Source organism: Podospora pseudocomata, chromosome 4, assembly GCF_035222375.1.
Source record: "Podospora pseudocomata strain CBS 415.72m chromosome 4, whole genome shotgun sequence".
In the NCBI taxonomy this organism is placed as follows: domain Eukaryota; kingdom Fungi; phylum Ascomycota; class Sordariomycetes; order Sordariales; family Podosporaceae; genus Podospora; species Podospora pseudocomata.
In genome coordinates this window covers 181,082-201,424 of record NC_085888.1, presented here as the reverse complement: position 1 = coordinate 201,424, position 20,343 = coordinate 181,082, and the positions used below count along the sequence as shown (strand labels likewise).

Here is a 20,343-nt window from a genome sequence, read left to right as displayed (position 1 = left end):
CTTAGCAAGCTGGTCCACAGCAGCCAACATTGAAGTCGGGGAGCTATTTTGATGGTTGGCAATGCGAGTCTTGATAAGCGTTGACTGCGAGTCAGCTTCTCGGGGGTGTGTGGTGTCTGGAAGACCCAAGGTTGTGCAGTGCCGGGCCGTGAGTTTGGAGGTGTTGGCGTACGAAGCTTTACATCTAGCTTGGAAAGCACCCTCTCTGGATCGTACGGCGCAAGGCCAGCACCTGCAAAGCCACCCTGTATATTCTTCTCTGTTATAGAGGCAAAAAAGGCCTCGCGGAAGGCACAGAGGAACTCGAGCTTGCTTACGTGGTTGATATGCATGCGCATCAAGTCCTCGATCTGGCGGCCGTACGCTTGCTTCAATGGCCCAAAGCAGCCGACATCGAGTGGCTGGAGGTAGTGTGAAGAATGCGGAGGCATGCAGAGCGTGATGATGTTGTTCTCCTGGCAGTGGCGCTCGAATTCGGTCGAGTGGTGGCTTTCGTGGCCGTCGAGGATCAACAACCGATATTTGCCCTTTGTGCGGGACGCTGTATGATAGTCGAAGTGCTTGATCCAATCTAGGCCTACCAGATTGGTAGTCCAGCCATTATCGGTGGTTGCGATGCGCCAGGTAGACGGTAGGTTGCACTCGGTGTACCAGTTAGCAAGGTGGTACTGTGCGGCCAAGATGATGAAGGGAGGGATAGCCCAGCCGAGGGCATTGACTCCCTGGATCACCGTTGCCCATTCGCGGTTGCCAGGCTGGGCCAGTTTCGCCTTGCTAAGGCCGTCTGAGGTCGTAACTACCATGCCCGCGAAGATAATACCCATCATGAACCCAGTCTCGTCGAAGTTGTAGACATCGTCATCCACAATACCGTACTTGGCCTTGGTGTTCCGCACAAGCGTGAACCACTCGCTGATGACCTTTGGATCCTCGCACTTGGCCCTCTGGTAGTCGTATCTACGTGTAAAACGCGTACGGAGCTGTGGCTGGCGTTTGACGAAGTTGTGTGCCCAGAGCTTGCCAACAGGGGCGCGTCGCGTACGCGTAGCAGTTGGTTGGCCATATCTTCCACACCACGCAATCTTGGTGGAAAAGCTCGCGCACATAGCTCAATAACGTATTGAATAATAGCATCCTCTTCTGATTGAGTGAGCTTCTTCGAATTGGGCGTGGTGTCGCGTCGTGCAGGCCGGCCAGCGCGTCGGTCACGGAGGGTTGATGGTGGTACATTATAGAGCTTAGCTGCGGCTCTGAGGCGTAATTTTTCGTCCTTTTGGAGAGCTTCAAGGGCTAAGATTACCCTCGCTTCCTTTAAAGTAGGTGGCATGTTGGGTTGTAGAGAAAAATGATGTTAAGTGTAGAGAGAACGCGTCGCAATGGCCAGTGCGCGACTCGCTTATATGCGCGACTCGCTTATAATGTACGTTACTGGTTGAAGGCACTTCTGAATAATCCTGGTTCGGTGCAGCTAAACAGTGCACAACAAGATGTCTCAATGTAAACACAAGATACCGTGAATACAAGTGTGAATTGCATAATGCAGAACTGTCTATCTACACCAGCCAGTTCCTCCGTATATATAGACCTATGTCACAGTTAACCCAACGGCAGGTCGCGCAGTATGTGGGGTGCAGGACGTCCCCAGCCAATCATTAGGAAAGTCAGGAGACAGCCAATAGGGGCCGGCCAGAAGTGCTATGGCGCCAAGACCCACGAGCACTCTGCAGGATGCAAGATGCTCGGGGTGATCGAAGGCATAGCACGACGAGCACTCTGCAGGATGCAATGTGCTAGGAGTGATCGGGGCCATAGCAGGGTTAGCACTTCACGGTCCCAAGGTCTATATATACGGAGAAACTGGCTGGTGTAGATAGACAGTTCCGCAGTATGCAATTCAGATTGTATTCACGGTATCTTGTGTTTACATTGAGACATCTTGTTGTGCACTGTTTAGCTGCACCGAACCAATTGTCAGAAGTTACCTTCAACCAGTATCCCTTTCAGAGGTTCTGTACAGGGGTTCGTCACAATGTAGAATGAAGAAGAAATCTTCCTCCGATTTTGGCAGTATGTCTTCCAGAAACAGCATTGGATTTGTCTCAAAATGAGAGTCTGGGTGTTCACCACATGGCAACACATGCTGGTAAATTTTATCTACCTAAGGTAAGGTAGGAAAGTTACACCAATGTGCCCGTCCACCTAATCCTCCGTGTTATACACGCCCACCGCCAACATCAGTCGTCGTCGTCTTCCCAGTTCGTGTCTGGTACGTACGGATTGTTGTCGATACACACACGATAAGGCAGGGCTCGATCGACCACGACATTTTGTAAAAAGTGATCAAAGAACTTGGGGTACGGCGGGACCGTTTGGTACCCTTTTTTCGGGGTCAACAAACATGGTGTGATCAGCCCTGTCAAAATACGTTTCTACCCACTCATCGACATCGAGTTTGCTGTGTTTCTCGACAAGAGGGTTGACTTCTGCGGCGCTCCAGGGCGTGCCGGCATCGAAGTTGCCGCCAAAGCGGACACCCCGAGAAGAGGTACCGGAAGCTAGCGCAGCGAGAGCTTCTGTGAAGCCGGCGCACTTGTAAATTTGAGTGATTCTGTTTAGAGATTGCATGGATGGGTGCTGGCCCGCCCGGCAGAGGGCTGCCAAATCGCCGTCGTCGGACTCAAGACCGAACTGGGTTCGCGCGGCACGCTGCCAGGCGTCATCCCTGTGCACCACGTCGTGAAAGATGTGGCTGGTTGTTTCGTGCATCGGGCCAGCGTCCAATATCAACGAGTAAACATTTCTGGACATCCCGGCGTCGCAGAGAACCAGGGCTTCTACTAGCCAGAACGATAGGGCGTCAGAGGTCCAGTTCGGGCTCAGGCGTGCGCAATCAGATAATGGGGCTACCTGAGCTACGAGATCGGGACGATGGGCGAGATCTAAGAGGGAGCACTGGAAAAGAGAAACCCAGTTATCTGTTGGAAACCACACATTACCGTAGCCTGCTCCAAGCAACACGTTGCCCCAGGGGCCGAAGGGCTGGGTTTTCCAAGCAGAAGGGGATCAAACCCCGGGCATGGCTTCTGAAGAAAAGGACTGGACTCGGCATCCTAATCGATAATGATGCTCCTGAAGTGGCATCTGGGGTTAGAAAGTGAATAGCAGACGCGGCTGCCGAGAAGCGAAACTGGGCATGGCTGGCGGCCTCGACCCAGAAGTCTTTGGACAATCGGCTGAGATATCGTTCGTTTGGGTTCCGATACTCATCGGGTGGAATGTTGTCGTCATCGAGTCATCATCACCATCGGAGTGGCCTGTTGGGTCGCTTTGTGATACACATACGGGACAGACGACCCCAGGGGATCGGCGAGCTCAGGGAGACTCGCCATTTGCGCTCTCGCACATTCCATCAGACAAACGGCCACAGACGACTTGCACCGGGGCAGCTTGCCTCAAGTTTATCCAGGCTGAATTCGGGCAGGCGGGTTATCTTGTAGAGCAGCACCTGCTCCTGAAAAGCGGATGTGGTGGAGAATAAATTCGAAGCGCCCAGCTCTTGTTCTCAGGCCCGGCGAGGTCATGGTCGAGAAGGTGACTGTGTTGATGCGCAGAGCCAGGCCTCGCATCTCGGCGGCAACCATCCTACTTGTGTACGAGAGGGCCAGATTGATGGGCTCACCAGAGTGCTTCAGCCTCAGCTTGCATGCCCCCGAGCCGAACACATAACCCTGGTCGGCAAAAGAGGTACTTGTGGTAGATGAGATCACGGATCTCACGGGGGAGCTGCGTGAGGAAGAAGCAGTCCGACATGATGTATCTTATGTGGGTGATGTCCAGAGCAAACTTCATTGAACCGTCTGCGAGCTGATTTTTATAAGGTATAGAGCTAAAAATATGGTACCCCCACCGTACACTTGGAAGGGTACACTCGGACCAGCCGCCAATTCCATGTTTCGCCGGGCGACTCACCACCCTACCTATCAAACAGACTCATAAACTCCGGCATACCTGATTCTCACAGCCGACCCAAGCCCCCCGTTCCGTCGCCGGTCCCATACCACTCTCCACACTTGGGCCACTTCACGCCTTCCCTGATGCCCTGTCCCAGAGCCCAGAATGCAGGCCACAGCCCCTTGTATTTGGCTGGTGCAGACGGCCCGAGCACCAGATGCCGTTCTCCTTGGCGGGGATGATGTAGAGCTCCCTGCTGCTCGACTGCCGGATATTGTTGGTGTGGTCGCGGTGCTCTTATGCCTCATTGTTGTCGTTGTTGAACCGGGACCGCCTGAACACCTCCCACCCGTTGCTCGGGTCGCGGCTGACGCTCGAGCCGGCCGACCAGTTGAGGTTGTCGCCCCAAACAAGGCGGTAGTTGGGCAGCGAGGGGATGGCGGCCCAGACTGGTGCCGTCGAAGCCCAGCAGGGAAATGAGGGTAGTGAGGTGGACCATCTTTGACAAACTGAGGAACTTTGCTGTCTTTGATGATGATCCAAACAGACGACATGCCTGGGAGCTCGTCTCTTTATACCAATCGCTAGAGAGGTTTACCGAACCACCGCCTTCTCATCTACCTATCTCGCCGCCGTCCGCGATGCAGCCCTCGCCATGCCGACAAAGGGCACTCAGCCATTGATATTTGCTGAATCACCCGGTATTCCAACCAACCCGTTGGCAGATTACAACCACAACTTGACCTTCGTAAGAGGAGCGTCGGCCTGGCAATTTCCACCACCGGACGGTTGTTTGCTCAGGGGCACCTTGGCACTATGAGAGTCGTCACGAGACTCTTACTCAGCACGTAACATTTGGGGACTCGACAGTGCCGCACTTGGCAAAGGCATAGCTTGCGATTGGGGACGAGGCATGATTTTGATCAGCTTTCCCGAGCCGCTTGAGATCCAAGCAATGATGGAAAATATGCAGCTAGGACTCGCCAAACGTGATTGTATGGCAGAACAAGGTCGAAAGGGGGAAAAGAACAACACCAGAAGCACTGTTGCAACGAAACACTCTATTGAAGCAAAAAGCGCCGCTGTTATTACGATCGTGTATCCAGGTATTCCCAACCCGAGTCCCATCAAAATATATATATATATATATATACTGACTTCCTTCCCAAGATCATCCCCTTCACTCATCAAAATCATATACACATCCACGGCATGCTCGTCGATAGACTCGCTGTCCTCTACTGAACCTCATGCACCTGCCCATCACCCCTCTGCGTGCTTAGCTCGACGGCATTGCTCGGGAAATAAACCCCGGCCTGTTGCTGTGCTTGTTGCGGCTGCGACTGTTGACCTGCGTACATCCCATATCCCGTCACCTGTGGTGAAACTGGCATCGCCGGCTGCTGATTCCCCACCTGCCCCGTGAACTGAGGCGACACCGGCGCCGGAGGAGATCCCCACTGCTGCTGCTGCTGTTGTTGTTGCTGATGCTGTCCAGCAACAGCAGTGTATCCCGGCGCTGGCGTTCCCGTGGGCGTCACGTGCGCCACACTGGTAACCGGCGTGACGCTCTCCTGCATGGCCGGCTTGTTATCTCCATGATGGGCGTAGGCTCCCTGGGCGAATCCCATCGGCGGTGCGCCATCTGGGACGGTGGACATTTGCTGCTCAGGAGGGGGAGCAAGGTTTGGAGGAGCGGTACCACCGTCACCAGCACCAGCACCAGCAATGGTGGTTGGCTGGCCTGCTTGTTGGAGGCGGAGTTCCTGGTTTCTCTTCTTGCGGCGGCCGCAGTAGATGATGAGGAAGATGATGATGCCTACCATTGCTAGGAAGCCTGTGCGCAAGAATCGATGGTAGGTTAGTTATGAGCACTTTGAAAGGGGAACAGAAAAACAGGAAGCAGGTCAAGTGGGAGGGACTGGGGGGAGAACGTACTGATACCACCGACTACCGCGCCAACGATCAAGGCAGTGTTCACCGTCGAAGCCACGGCTTCCTCGGGGGTCTTGCTGTTAGAGTTGGTGGTGTCGAGGTTGCGGTTGTTGTTGTTGTCGTCGTTGACGCTGTCGGTCGGGTTGGCAACGCCGCCGCCATCAGTCGGGTTGGCGACGCCGTTTCTCCCACCCCCGTTGGAACTGGAAGTGATGTCGAAGATGGGCAGGACCACGGACGTGGCTGCACAGAGGGGAATGGTCCAGCCGCTGTAGTCGCCGTCGGCGTAGACCAAGGTGGCACATTCTGGCTCGTCCAGGTCGGAGCTGGAGACGGGCGAGGTTAGTGGGACAGGCAAGAAGGAGTGAGAACAGGCGGGAAGAGCATACCAGTACATGGTTCGGTCTGTGTCACGGTTTGATGCCAGGCGGGAGGACGTGTAGGGAAGACAGGCGGTCCAGATGTTGCAGGCGGTGGAGAGACAGCAGCCGATGGCGCGGGCATCCGAGTTTACACGGCACTCTGCTCCCCATTCTGCGCTGCATGTAAATGGGACCCGCTCATCACCCACGAACCCGCAGGTGTTCTCCCCAGACTGCCGTTGGAAGAGGGCTCTCGCATGGGGGGTGGGTGCTGGTGGGTGCTGGAATTCGAGGTGGCCAACCCGTGCGGGTGCCAGTCCAGTCTCAACTGGCGATGTCGGGTTGAATCGCTCAGTCCCCGCAATGTGTGAGTAAACACCAGCAGGAAGCCATACCGAGGCGGCGACCAGCCGGCGAAGACTTTGGACGGCCATGTTTGGTTTGGAGAACTCTTCAATCCAGGGGCAAGACAGAAAGAAAGCTGGAACGCGGCTCCGGGGACGTCGCCATCTTTAACTCGAGGAAGCAGTCCAGACACGGACAACAGCATCCTCGCCGCATTTGGAGAATTTCCGCATTGCGGCTCGCCTCCGTGAAAGCCAAGCAAAAACAGCCACCCTCGACCAAACAGAACCCGGCGGTCTGGGTGTGAGTGTAACTGGGACCACCACGCATGGCGCTAACGAAAGAGGCGTCTGTAGCAACTCACAGCCGCAACTCGCCAGGCATTCTCCATCCATTCGAGGCCGTCGTCGTTTTCCTGCCCGTCGCGTCGCGGGTGGCTGCATGTGGCTGCTTGCAAAGAGCACCAGTCGGGCACCTACCGTATTCATACATACAAGTTGATACCACCACCTGCTCCCAGTCCCCAGCATCGTGGTAATCTTTTTTGCTCGGCCCCAAGCCCAGCCCAAAGAAAACCGCTGCCCAATGCCCAGACCATGTCAACCCTGTCAATCAAGACGCAGGCTAGCGAGCCAATTGCCGTCACCTTCAATAACAGGGGTCCAGTTCAGCTTGCGACCCTGCTCTATACCCCTCCTCCTCACTCTCTCAACACTCCTCTCTTCAAGACGACCCATCTCTTCAAGCAACAAGTCCCACGCGTTGGATATCCCTGTCGATAGGACCAATTATCAACGCTATAAACCTAGGTACCCTTTCCAACCCTCAAGAAAGCCCATACTTTCATCAGCGATTCAACCCTAAAAATTCGGTACCAACGTGATTACACCGCATTCACACCTCTCTCCCAGACCGAACCAAAAGCCAAGTCAACAGCACAGCACCGCCAACCGCAGGCTCACAAGGCTCTACTCTTGGCTCGCAATCTAGGTAATCCAGGTAAGGTAGTCAACAAAGCACCAGATAGGTATGTATTGATCATCAAAGATTCCGTGGTTTCGTTTTTTGATGTTTTTGTACCTTATCCATCTGCAATACCCAGACGCGCAGCAAAGTATGTCCCACGCGTTTCTCGTTTTCGCGCTGGTTTCCCAAACAAGAAGAAGCACCGCATGAAATCCGATGATTATCCAAGACAGAGACCTCGGACTTTTTGATTTCTTTTGTTTTTCGTGGGAAAGGTGGGAAAGGGACATAGGAACTTGGGGTCTGTTTGTTAACAATATTTATCTGTTTGGGTTTGTTTGAGGATGTTGACCTATTCAGCTTGTAATGTTCGTGAAAGTTGATCAGACTGTCCTCGAACGAGGGTTAGGGTTGATGCAGCAACCCCTTTTGCTGCGCAGGTTAACCCCTACATGTAAATAAGGATCGGGATGAGGTGGTTGACATGGTGACCATTTTGTAGACCCCTATCTTTGGGCTTGGGTGACTGAGCATTGGTACATGGGGCTGTAAATAGGCACGGTACGTAGTTGGGTCCCTTTGACGCTGTAGGTGGTTGCAGTTTGTGGATTGGCGATATGTCTCTAGGCCATCTGACCTTGGGGCAGTATCCTCAGCACATGCCTTTATGTAAACAAGAATATGTAGACGCAGCGTCATATCATAGAGCCCCTTACATCAATGACCACCAACCCTCACACCCTCCTCCCAACCCACTGGCCCAAAACCTCCCCAATCCGCCCCCTATTCCTCTCCAACATCATCATATGTCCGTTCCCCCCTCCCCCCCTCCCCTCCAGAACCCCTCCCGCCTCTCCCCTCAGCACTAAATGCTCCACCCCCTCCACCCCAGCCTGCCTCAAAAACTCCACCGTCCCCCAGTCATACCCCTTATGAGGCGACCCCTCCCCCGTCACGACCAACACCTCCACCCTTCTCAAATTCACCAGCTTCCTCACCTCCCCGGCTTCCCCATCGTCCTGAAGCCAACACTCCAACAGCCCCTCCTCCCCCGGCTTGACCAACCGCCTCCTCAACCCCTCCCCCCCCTCCCCAACCGCAGGCTCAAACCCCAACCTCACCTCGGTCAGCCCAAACACGGTCGGCTCCTTCCTCAACCCCCCCATCCCCCTCATCTGAAACGCCGGCCCGGCAGGCTCCACGGCCACAATCGCCCTCACCAGCCCCGGCCGCGCGTCGGCGAGCAGCCAGGCTATCTTGCAGCCCATGCTGTGAGCCAGGAGGATGGCGGGCTTGCCGATCTTGTCCAGGAGGGCCGCCAGAGACTTTTGGGCGACGGATTGCTCTTCTGCCAGGTTGGCGAGCTGCGGGTGGGTCGACCTCATGACGTGGTCGAAGGCGGGGGAGCCTTTGCCTGCGGGGGGACTGTCGGGCCATTGGGTGGAGGAGGGCGGGGTGGCCCAGGCTTTTTGGAGGGGGCCCGCGCCGAAGGTGAGGTATGGGGAGGAGGAGGAGGAGGAGAGGTGGTTGGGAGGGTGCCAGGGGGAGCGGCCGCGGAAGGGGGGGTCGATGAGGTAGAGCTCGTGGGAGAGGGAGAGGAAGTGGGAGGACCAGCTTTGTTGGGTGGGCGAGTTGGTGTTGTCGTTGTTGGCTGGGGTGGTGAGGAAGTCCTGGGTGGTGGGTTAGTTGGGGTGAATCAAGGTTGGCCCGGACGATGTGACCTACAATGCCTGTGCGACTGCTTCCAGGGATGAAGACTATGGGGTATTTCTGAAGGGGTGTACGGACTGGGACGAGGTGCTCGACATACACCTGCCCGTATACCGTCTCATTGCCGGTGCCGTCATCAACATATTCGCCGCCAACGTAAAACACCTCCCGGGTATGTGCGTCGGCCGGAATACTGTCCATTACCAGTTGATGATTTTGGCAAGCATGATGGTTGAAAACGCCATCAGAAGGGCCAGTGCAACATCGGATGATAGGTAGGTTCATGGCAGTCGAGTGGGACAGGGTCTCGGAAAAAGGCTCGACCCGGTGCGGGGGAATTGTGACGTTACCTTCCTTGCGACCTATGCTCTCTTTTAGAGAATGGCTTTCTGTATGATGGACATTTATCTGAATGAGAATGCTGGTTTGTTTCTTTGTCATCCGTCTTCTTCTCTACGTCTGTTAGTGCAGACAAATTTCAAAGGAGAAGCAGAGAATGGCGAACTACCGCCAGATTGAGGTCTAGTCTGGTGAAGCGGCGTAGAAAAGCTTTTCATACTGGCATGTATACCTCTAGAATAGCCACCAGTGGTCAAGGACTTCTCGCTCGGCCAAAGGGTATGCTGAAGTCGAGGCGATGGCGTCAAATACAGAACTTTTAAGGGAGACGGATTGCCGAAAAGGTTCGCGTTGCCTTTCTATGTCAAAGTGTTCTATATCTATACAAACTTGTGCTTTTCATACTCGATTATCAATCGACAACTCCAGCAGCTCGTCATTTGTCCCACACGTACACCCTATCCCCGCACAGACCCTGCCTGTCACCATTGACACAAACCGTCCCATACCACTTCATCTTCTCCCTCTGCTCCGCCGTCGGCCTCGCCGCCCGATACGCCTCCTTGAGCTTCTCCCACATGTCAACAAATCATCCAATTTCCCATCATTATAGCAGGCGATCTGGAGGGCCGAGCGGAGGTGGGAAAACTTGGCCGAGGATGGGCAGGAGAGGGTGCGGGCGATGGCAGGGTTGGTGATGTTGAGGGGGAGGAGGGAGAACTGGAGGACGTAGTTGGGGCGGTGGCATTTGGCCTTGTGGGAGGGCCAGTGGGCGGATCGGCGATTGGGGGGGCAGTAGTGGGTGGTGCGGCAGCGGGAGCAGTGGAGGAGGTGGGGGGTGGTGGTTTTAAATGGAAGAACAGGAGGGTTGGAGCATTTGTGGGGGGGTGGGGGAGGGAGCCATGGTGATAAGGGGTGGTGATGAAGGGTGTTGGTGGAAAGAAAACAGAAAGAAAAAACAAAAAGCGGTCAGAAATTAGTGGTTTATATCCTTGGTTTCTAATTCAACTCCAGGGCCGAAATCCTGCTTTGGTGTCGGTGTTGACGCGGCGACAGAGAGTGAGAAGTGGATGTAAATTTGAGCATGGTGATGGTGCAAGACTTGGTGTTTTGGTGAAGCCTTGAGAGGAAGAGTTTTTGAGCCACTGTGAGGAGAATGTCAAAGTATTTGGCCATGTTGGTAAGTCCAAGGTTGCCATCATTGTCAAGAGCAACGGACGCTGTGTGGAGACTTGCCCCTTTTCCTGACCAAGGCATTACAAGCGGAGGGGTTAGGGTTATGGTTAATTCAGAGAGGCTATTGTTTTGCTTGCTCCTATCCCGGCGGGTAGGCATGAATGATTCACATCCGCGCGATTCTCTGGAGTTGCCTCTCCAGGTAGAACCTACTTTGATCGGTATACCTTTGAGCGAAGTTGGGGTATCGCTGAGACATGTATGACGAAGCAACCACAGTCTACAGGACCACAGCAGGATCATCAACTCTGTGCGGAAGCAACGTCTTGAAACACGCCGCGCGTGGCTTGCAGCTGAGCTTCATCATGCGGTTGGCAAATGGGGCATACCATTATTCATCGCAGCTGCTGTGCGGTTTGTGGCACTGGTTCATCTCGTCTTTACTGGCACAGACCGATCGTCTGTGTCCGCGTAACTAGGCCGCATTAGTACGAGGGAAAGGTTGTGGATATGCAACAAAAACATGGAATGATGATGATGAGGGGCGTCGATGCGTGAGAGACAGGTCTATAAAGTCCATGACAGCCCCGTTGGAGATCAGACTCAGGGGCAGACATCTTCAAAATTCCACGCCTTCTTACATTCCATACTATTATTGATTATACAATGACTCGTCCGGCCAAAACCAAAGCCATCATGCCCGCCGAAGAGGCCAAGGACACCACCCACGAGGTGATCAGCTCCTACTTCATTGGCCCCCGCGCCGAGAACCTCCCCCAATTCCGAGAAAACATCACCACGATCCTCGACGAACTCCAACTCGCCCGCAAGAACTACTTTGAACAAGATGTCGTCTCTCTTTCCTTTCTTCCAGGTCTCTTCCAGTCAAGTCTGGGGCTGTGCTAATAAACTAGCCAGGAAAACGACTTCACCTTCATTCCCTCCTCTATCCAGACCTCTCCCTCCTTCCTCGCCTCCGCCGCCCGGACCAAGACCGCCGTCCAGCAAACGGCGCGCCTCCTCGGCCAGCACTCCATCCCCTTTTGGTCCCCCCGGTACCAAGCTCACATGTGCACCGACCTCAGCATGCCTGCCCTGCTGGGCTACTTCATGACCATGCTCTACAACCCCAACAACGTTGCCATTGAAGCCTCCCCCTTGTCCACCGTCGCTGAGATCGAAGTCGGTGAGCAGCTCTGCGAGCTGTTTGGTTTTGAAGAGCAGGACAAGGCCTGGGGCCATGTCACCTGCGATGGCACCGTTGCCAACATTGAAGCTCTGTGGGTGGCGAGAAACCTAAAGTATTACCCGCTGTCTGTGAGGAAGGCAATGGATGACGAAGATGGCCCGTTGAGATTTATCAGTGAGGAGTTCAAAGTCCGAACTTGTGAGGGCAGGTCGAAGCTGCTGAAGGAGATGAGTTTGTGGGAGATGGTGAACCTGAGGGTGAAAACTGTTGTGGATATCCCCGGGCTCTTGCACGAGCAGTTTGGGATCACGCCGGAGTGGTTGGAGAAGGCGATGGCAGAGTACAATGTTCAGACGGTAGGGAAGGAGGCGCTGAATCGACATTTTGGGGTTGGTGAGGGGATGGATGGGCAGTTCTTTGTGCCCAGCACCAAGCACTACTCCTGGCCCAAAGCAGCAGCGCTGGTTGGATTGGGGTCCGATAATGCTGTCAGTGTTGGGGTTGACCATGATGCGAGGGTTGATCTTGATAAGCTGGAGAAGCTGCTGGAGGAGCGGTTTGCTAGGCAACAGCCTGTTTATTCGGTTGTAGCTGTCATTGGGTCCACGGAAGAAGGGGCCGTGGATCCGTTGGAGAAGATCCTGGCCATGAGACAGCGATTTCAAGCACGGGGCATGTCATTTATGGTTCATGCCGATGCAGCCTGGGGAGGCTACTTCGCCACGATGCTGCCTCGAGAGGGCCAGGATGATGCCGACAGAGACGGGGGCGATGACGGCCTTGTGCCGGACCTGAGCTTGAGGGTCGAGACACAACAATCTCTCTTTGCTTTGCGGTACTGCGACTCGATCACGGTCGACCCCCACAAGGCAGGGTACATCCCCTATCCTGCTGGTGCACTGACGTATCGAGACGGGAGGATCAAGAATCTTGTGACATGGACAAGTCCGTACTTGTCTCGAGGGGCAGTCACCAGTATTGGGATTTATGGTGTGGAGGGAAGGTAAGGGACAACGGCAGTCCATTTCCTAGCTTGACAGCAAGCTGACAATGAGCACAGCAAGCCAGGTGCATCAGCTGTCTCGACATGGCTGTCTAACAAGTGCATAGGGCTTGATCAGAAGGGATACGGCGCTCTTTTGGCAGAAGCATGCTTCACCTCGTCTCGTGTGAGTTACCTCGGGTGCTGATTTGACGCAATTGTACTCCGGTTGACAACAGGCAGCTCTCGGCCCTCTGGGCCGCACTCTCCACCCCAAGAGACTCGTTCGTCTGCACTCCCTTCAACGCATTGCCTTCAGAATCCTCTTCTGATCCGAGGGAGGTCGAGCGAGAAAAGCAGAGAATCAGAGAAGAAATCCTCAACAAGTCAAACACCGAGATCATCGCCCAGGACAGCATCACCATAAACCAGGCCGACAAAACCATCACACTTCTCCGCGCCCTTGGCTCGGATCTCAATATCAACGCCTTTGCTCTCAACTGGCGCCACCCAGATGGCTGCCTCAACACCGATGTTGAAGAAGCAAACTACCTCATGGAGCGTGTCATCAGTCGTCTATCGGTCGACCATCCTGATGACAACCCTTCTTCCATCCCATTGTACTTGACCTCCACAGAGTTTGAGTACAAGGACTACGGAGACTGCGCCACCAACTTCAAGCGACGTCTCGGGCTTGACACCAGCACCCCTCACGAAAAGCTAATGGTGCTTCGTAACGTGGTGATGAGTCCCTTGGCAACCATGGACGGAGACCACGGCCGATTCATCAACATGCTCGGCGAGACTTTCCGAGAGCTTGTCGAAAAGGAAGTCAAAGTATGCCAGGCACGAAACGACGACAGCCCAGATTATCACAGCTTCTGGATCAGAGGCCGTGGCACGGCCAGGACTGTTTACCTGTCTTACAGACCCATGTTCCACCTCGCCAAGCACCGCAAGCAAATCATTCTGGAGGCAGAGTTTGCCAGCGAAGAGGGTCAGCGGGCGTACAGCCTGTTGGAAGGCAACACAGGCGACGATGAGATCATCCTCAAAACCTCTGACAAAATCGACCTCGACTCTTTACTTTCCTCCAGGACATCCAGCACAACCCTCGTCGGAAATCTCAGCACCTCGTCCAAGTAAGCCCCTCTTCTCTCCTCTCCCTTTTCCGCTCCCGTCCCGCTAACTGCCCTTCATCCAGTGGCACCATCCTCCCCCGCACCCCCCTGACCATCCTCTCCATCCTCAAAAACCGCCCCTTGAACACCTCCTCCCACGACGACACCTACCCCTCCGGCTTCTGCCCGTTCTACCTCTACGGCCTCCCCAGCCATACCTCCTCCCCATCAGAAACCCCCCACCAGCTCTACATCGACCACATCCTCACCAAATCCCCCAACATCTTCCTCTCCTCCCCCATCGAACTAACCCTCGACAATGAACAGCCCATCCCCTTCTCCACCGCCCTCACAAAAGGGGCAATTCTCGCCCTCGAAGGCATCCACGAAGCAGCACTCCAACCCTTCCCCGCTGACCACCCCCTTCCCGCAAACTTCTTCTTCAACCCCGGGAGGGAGTTTAGAGTATCGATATGGGGTGACGATCGCGCACCTGATGGTGAGTTACCATTCTTTTTTTATTTCCCTGTTACATTCCTACCTCACCATCAGGAGTAGGAGGGAGAAGAAGCTAACAAACAGCAGCTAGCGCGAGGGGTCTGCTGACAGAAATCAAAAAGACCGAACCCATAGCTAGGGGGAAACTCGTCCTGAAAGAAGACGTCGGGGGTATGGTGGTGGATGTGGAGAGGATTAACCGGGATCCGTGGAAGGAGACGGAGGAGCAGAAGGTCAGTCTCTGGCGGAAGAGGTTTGGCAAGGTTGGGAAGGAGATTGATAGGGGGGTTTCAATATCTGGGGGGAAGAGGGAGGCCACAACGAATGGGGTGGTTGCGGATGGGAATGGGGTGCGTGTTTGTCCGAACTGTGGTGAGTAGGTTAATTGGAAGAGGATCTTGAGGACAATGAGCAAGGTACTAACCCCAGAGGCAACATGAGGTGATTTTGGTAATTCTCTCCAACAAAAGCCATTGTTGACCACCACCTTGATTCCCAACTTGTTCAGAAGTCTAGAGCTGCCAATCCCAGGCAGCTCTAGCAGCTTGGGAGACTCAACTGCTCTTGCCGAGACAATCACCTCCTCGTTGATCCAGACATTGTGCTTCACCCCGTCCTTGGCATACCCCATGCCTGTGACAGTTGGAGGGGCGGGCGTCTTGCTTTCTCACATCGGTGTGAATCTTTGTCACGAGAGCGAGCCCCGGTAATAACCTTGAGATTATTTCTCCCTTTGGCTGCAAGATAGTGCCTGTTATCAGGGTAGCTTCGTTCCTTGGTTTTCGAGTCAATGTTGAACGGGTTAGCAAAGCCGCCCAAAGAAAGTCCTCCTCTCGGGTCTCCGGTGACCCCTAGGCCCAGCTTCTCATATGTTCTCGCCCATGTCTTCTGAAACGGGCCGTAGACTTCTGGAAAGGAGTTTACGATTGGTCCGTTCTTCCCATGCACTGTCTCATCAAGAAACTGGACTCCTAGATCGTGCTTGACCTCCTTTGATGAAGTCACAAACTGCTCTGATTTCTTGTAAATACGGCTGCAGCTCCTTCGAGAACCAGGATATTGGACGAGGGGATCTCGGAGTGCAGCGAGTGTAAGACCAGCTGTTCCCCCGCCTACGATTCTGAGCTCGGCATTAATAGCCTGTGTCGAAGGCGAAGAGTAGATTAAGGCAATAACTTCCACAAAATCCCATGGTTGACCTTGGCAAAACCTGCCGCAAGGAAAAGAAGCCGCTCAAGACTTCTGCCAACATCTTGCTTGCGACCTAATACGAAGAGATGATAGAGAGGAACAGTGCACTGGAGGGGATCAGAGTTATATCATACGTACTTACTGATGAGGATGCTCCAGTCTACCTTATCTCCATTGGTAAATCCATCTCGATGTCCAACAAAAGCTACACAACATAGGACTATTGATAAGGCTGATGATGACTGCATGTTTCTCGGGTTTATTGCGCCTCTCCTAGATCGTCTCTCGGCTGTACAACTCCGCCAAGAGCGCCATTACGGGCAGCTCATTCCCGTTCTACATTTTGTGTCCCTGAAGCCCCCAAAGTGAACATCCTAACCCATAATCGCGAGTAAATGCCACAAGCAGAGCGTCCGAGAAAGAAACTAGTACACACTGATACACCTAAACCCCCCTCTCGTCACTAACCCTCCTCCCCTCCACCCATTCCAGAACCGCCTGAAAGTCCTTGCACATGTGCACCACCCCCATCCCATCGGTCTCGACCTTTTGCCCCTCCGTCTCCGGATTCTGCCCCTCAAGCGCGGTATCACCGCAACACATGAGGCTCTGTCTCAGGTAGCCAAAGCAGTGGTTGATGTGGCTGTGATCATCATCATGCCCTTGCATTCTTTTATACTTAACATCACCCGCAACAAGCGAGTTGTACCTCGTCATGATCATCTGCAGGCAGTGAAGCTGGTGGAAGACAGCCACCGAGTAGACTTGCTGGTTATGGAACTCCATCGGGGGAGGGAGGTGGGGGTTGCCGGAGGGGTTGAAGTTGGGTGGGGCGGTGATGAAGCCGTTGCCGAGGGGGAAGGAGGAGGTCCAGACGGGAGGGGAGGTGGTGCTGTTGGTTGGGGGCTCGGGGTCAGGGTGAAAGGTTTGCGGGCGGAGGGAGACTAGGTAGGCAGGTAGGGGTTGTTTAGAGCCATGTCCTGGGTGGGCTGTGAGGAGAAAAAAAGGGAAAAATCATACATTCTGGCACAAGGCCGCTGATGTCTGAGGCGAGGTGGAGGATGTCCTTTTTCCCGCTCGTGACGTGATAGTTGCACTGAGAAGATGTTTGTGATGTGGAATAGGCGACGATGCCCCATGTCGCGCAGCTGCAGATTAGGACGGTGAAGAAGGCGAGAAGGTACAACGTGATTATAAGGACCCGTGATCTCCTGGCTGGTGTTTGGCCTTCTTGGGTCGTGTCATCTCGCCAACTCCGAATTATGGTGGGACTGTGAGGAGACTTTTCCCAGTTGTGTAGCAGACCCAGTCCTTCACCATGCAGCTTGGGAATGGCATGTGTTGTGGAAGGGCTGATCAGGGACCCAGCGAATGTTGTTCTGCTGTCGAGGCTGTATCGTGATGATGCCATCTTAGGAAGAAGCCATCAAGAATAAAAATAAATAAAGGTACACAGAATGAGAAGAAGAAAACTGGGGTACACAGTTTCTTGGAGATTGGACGGAGGAGCCAAGTTGACTTTCCTTAACCTTAGGTATTAGGCGTTTAAGAAAATGGGGGTCAGGGGTCAGGGGTTGAGGGGCGGACAAGTTCCGCATCGATAGCACATGCCACAGTCTTGACGTAGGGTAGAGCGGCACCTTTTATAGAACAAAGAACCCCAAGATATTTGAGCCTGATTGTTTGCAAAGGAGCAGGTCTGGGGCGAGGCTTGGCATGTGTCCTGCCGCGTGGAAATCACAATGGACAATGTCGATCATTGCCATATACCACTGCCTGAATAGATGCATTTCCCGCACTTTCCCGTCTGGTGTCGCAGATGGAGGTCTGTTCTTTTGTGAAAGCTTCAAGGTTGAGGCTATCACGAGCCTTGTGCTGCAGCGGCCAGCTCTTTTGTTTGACCCAGGACGGTACGCGGGTGCATAATTAACAGCGGGAATACTCCGCCAGAGGAAGAACGCTTTGGGACATTCAGCTTGGGTCTGATTCCAGTGCTTAGGTAATTCCATGCCAACAAGCTGTGGGCGAACCAAGGTCACGCCAGCAGAGGAGGGCGACATCGTTCTAGGACCTAGTGTCCAGTCACCTAGGTAGGCATTGTCCCGGAGTATGATAGATTGGAAACTTGAACTTGTGGTCTACTAGGGGATGTTGGGTCATAGAACGAAGATATAGGTTTGATCAGGGTTGGCATAAAACTTGGCTTAACTGTCAAAGTCAAGCCGAGCCCCAAGTTAAGTCTAGTAGGTAGGCTTGGCAGCTTCCATGGTCAAGTTCGCTCGTAAAGCTTAACTCAAACAAGCTCCTTTGGTCTAAAGACTTGATGATAGAGTCACAAATATGAATTTTGCCCTGAGATTCGTGTTCATGACCCATATGCCATTTCATAGACCATGTTTATGTACAAAGTCAACCACACATGCTATTTACATCTTTCTCCACACCCCCTTCTTGCCAACCACCATATACAATCTACAAGCACTGCGAATACCACTGGTTACTAGCCTGGCACGTCCCCTGGGCACAGCACGTCGGCCCCGTCCATCCCTGCCCGCCACATTGAGCCCACCTAGCAGCACAGTTTCCACCCGGAGTAGCACTTGGCGAAGGCGCCACGGCCGTCGAGCTAGGCCCAGGAGCAGGACTACCACCACCACCACCATCAGCACGAATCTCGGGGTGCGCATTCGTGGTCAACATCTGCGCATAGGCATCAAACCACGCGCCCGCCTGCGGAGCCCCCGACATGCCACACGTCCCGTCCGACTCGCCACCGGGCTTGACCCAGAGGATGGCGTCGACGTTGGGGTTGTTGGTGTTGGTTGTGAAGGGTTGACCGAAGCCGGCGGGGGAGACGTTGCACCACTCGCCCCATTCCTTGCGGGCGCCGTCGAGGGCGACGCGGCCTTGGTCGATGATGAAGTTGGTGGGGAGGCCGCGCTCGCGGAGGGCGTTGCCGAGGGAGGTGGCATAGCGGGACTCGTCGGCCGAGGGGCTGCCAGCCGTGTATGGGGGTGGGTTGTTGGTGGAGTAGGGGTTGTAGTTGGAGACGTTGCTGGAGTAGCCGCGGATGCGGGCGTTGCTGCCGGCCTTTTGGAGAATGGTGGCTACTTCGGCGGCGGCTTAAAAGGAGGGAGTTAGTTCAATCTCTTGGGTTTTGTGAGAGGAGGTCACTACTTACTAGGCTTGAGGTTGTCCGCCCAGCCGAGCCAGCCGCCGTTGGCGACGTCAAGGTAGAGGTGGATGTTGCTGGCCTGGAGCTGCTGAATGGCATAGGCAATGCCGTCCTGCTGAGGCCCGCGGGCGTTGCGGCAGAAGGCAGTGGTGCCGGTCACCATGTTGCCGATGGCATCGGGCTCAAGAATAACAGCAAACTGAAGATCCGATGCGGCCTTGAGCTTCTGAGCAAAAGGCTGGACATACTCGGTGCGGTAACGGTTCAGACCGTTTTGGTCCAGACTCAGCTCTCCTGAAGAATGACCGGCGCTGCAGTCGCGGTCGGGGAGGTTGTACAGCACAAGACCGACGATGGGCTTCTCGCCCCTAGACTGAGCAGCGCGGGCATTGCGGATGGCGTCATCGATGTCGCGAAGGAGGAAGATGTTAGAGATCCAGACAAAGGTGCCGACCTTGTTCTGGACGTACTGCACCTTGGCCGCGTTGGTCTGGTCTCCGCGGGACAGGAAGGCCTGGCGAGTCCTCTCGAGCGACTCGCTGTACTTTGGGTTGACGAACAGGCTGCGGCCAACAAAGGGGTTGCCGGACTGGCGTGCCTCAAGGGGAGAGGCACTGCCGGTGGCAAGCAAGCCAGCGAGAATGGCGTAGACGGCGCGCATGTTGTCGGCAGCGACTGTTGAGAAGACTTCCTGGTGTTGACCCTGTTGATCAAGAGCAAACACCAGACCGAGACTGTCTTGGGTCATCTTTTATATCAAGAATCCTCTCTAGGTGTCGGGATTCGCATTCTCAGTTGAGTCTGTCCCAGCTGTTGCGGAAAGCATCCCGTCAACCCGGCATCAAGACCTGCCTAACCCGGCTCGCGAAGCCGTGGATGGTGTCCATTCCGTGACATCATGTGCTCCTTTCACGGCATGAATCGAAGTGATTCCCATCGCCAGCAGGTCGTCCGGGCCCGCTCACGGCTGGGGTGCGCCGCCGATGTTCCGGAAGCGATGCGGAGGAGGCTGCGGCTGTCGAAACGGGCGAAAAACGGAGGCAGACGCCCGCGTTTGCTAGGCCCGGTCTAGTTTTGTGGGGTCACATCGGGGGAGAACCCCATAAACTTGGGCACATATTTGGCCGAAGTAGGAACGTTATGGGGATTCTCGGTAGTCGGAAACGCTTTACCAGTGGCGCGCTTCAGCACTGCGCTTGACTGCCTCGTCTTCCCGCTCCAATCATTGTTCTAGACTGAGGTCTATTATGCTCCCGACAGCTGTAGGCTCTATTTGGGTCAGTTGAGAGCCAATGTCTATAGGAGCTGGAATAATATCGACTCTCCCTCCTATCGGCCCTTGTGTGGGATTAGAACGGTTGTCAAGACCTTGGGCTGGGCTGACATCCATTCGTAGGGCTCAA

General features: G+C 54.5%; 6 protein-coding genes across 6 annotated transcripts; 1 reads left to right on the top strand and 5 right to left on the bottom strand.

Moving 5' to 3' along the window:
* Positions 1-2,340: 2,340 nt before the first annotated feature.
* QC762_400595 (uncharacterized protein) lies at positions 2,341-2,808 on the bottom strand (the record flags this gene model as incomplete). Its single annotated transcript, XM_062889512.1, has 1 exon — positions 2,341-2,808. One exon carries the CDS (start codon positions 2,806-2,808, stop codon positions 2,341-2,343), a length of 468 nt encoding a protein of 155 aa, XP_062743014.1.
* Positions 2,809-4,999: 2,191 nt separating this feature from the next.
* QC762_400590 (uncharacterized protein) lies at positions 5,000-7,230 on the bottom strand. Its single transcript, XM_062889511.1, has 3 exons — positions 6,276-7,230; positions 5,890-6,212; positions 5,000-5,788 (listed from the first exon to the last, which is right to left on the bottom strand). Exons 1-3 carry the CDS (start codon positions 6,680-6,682, stop codon positions 5,190-5,192), a joined length of 1,329 nt encoding a protein of 442 aa, XP_062743013.1. The 5' UTR covers positions 6,683-7,230; the 3' UTR covers positions 5,000-5,189.
* A 1,063-nt stretch (positions 7,231-8,293) lies between these two features.
* On the bottom strand, positions 8,294-10,490 carry QC762_400580 (uncharacterized protein; the record flags this gene model as incomplete). Its single annotated transcript, XM_062889510.1, has 3 exons — positions 9,829-10,490; positions 9,285-9,677; positions 8,294-9,229 (listed from the first exon to the last, which is right to left on the bottom strand). Exons 1-3 carry the CDS (start codon positions 9,832-9,834, stop codon positions 8,294-8,296), a joined length of 1,335 nt encoding a protein of 444 aa, XP_062743012.1. The 5' UTR covers positions 9,835-10,490.
* Positions 10,491-10,503: 13 nt separating this feature from the next.
* QC762_400570 (uncharacterized protein) lies at positions 10,504-14,968 on the top strand. The gene is made up of 6 exons (XM_062889509.1): positions 10,504-11,633; positions 11,703-12,976; positions 13,034-13,142; positions 13,199-14,097; positions 14,160-14,575; positions 14,662-14,968. The coding sequence occupies exons 1-6, from the start codon at positions 11,451-11,453 to the stop codon at positions 14,952-14,954; spliced, it is 3,174 nt and encodes a 1,057-aa protein (XP_062743011.1). The 5' UTR covers positions 10,504-11,450; the 3' UTR covers positions 14,955-14,968.
* Positions 14,969-16,209: 1,241 nt separating this feature from the next.
* On the bottom strand, positions 16,210-17,270 carry QC762_400560 (uncharacterized protein; the record flags this gene model as incomplete). Its single annotated transcript, XM_062889508.1, has 2 exons — positions 16,786-17,270; positions 16,210-16,709 (listed from the first exon to the last, which is right to left on the bottom strand). The coding sequence occupies exons 1-2, from the start codon at positions 17,174-17,176 to the stop codon at positions 16,210-16,212; spliced, it is 891 nt and encodes a 296-aa protein (XP_062743010.1). The 5' UTR covers positions 17,177-17,270.
* Positions 17,271-18,015: 745 nt separating this feature from the next.
* Positions 18,016-19,688, bottom strand: GH6D (putative exoglucanase gh6d; the record flags this gene model as incomplete). Its single annotated transcript, XM_062889507.1, has 2 exons — positions 18,016-18,887; positions 18,947-19,688. The coding sequence occupies 2 exons, from the start codon at positions 19,686-19,688 to the stop codon at positions 18,238-18,240; spliced, it is 1,392 nt and encodes a 463-aa protein (XP_062743009.1). The 3' UTR covers positions 18,016-18,237.
* Between the last annotated feature and the right edge of the window lie 655 nt (positions 19,689-20,343).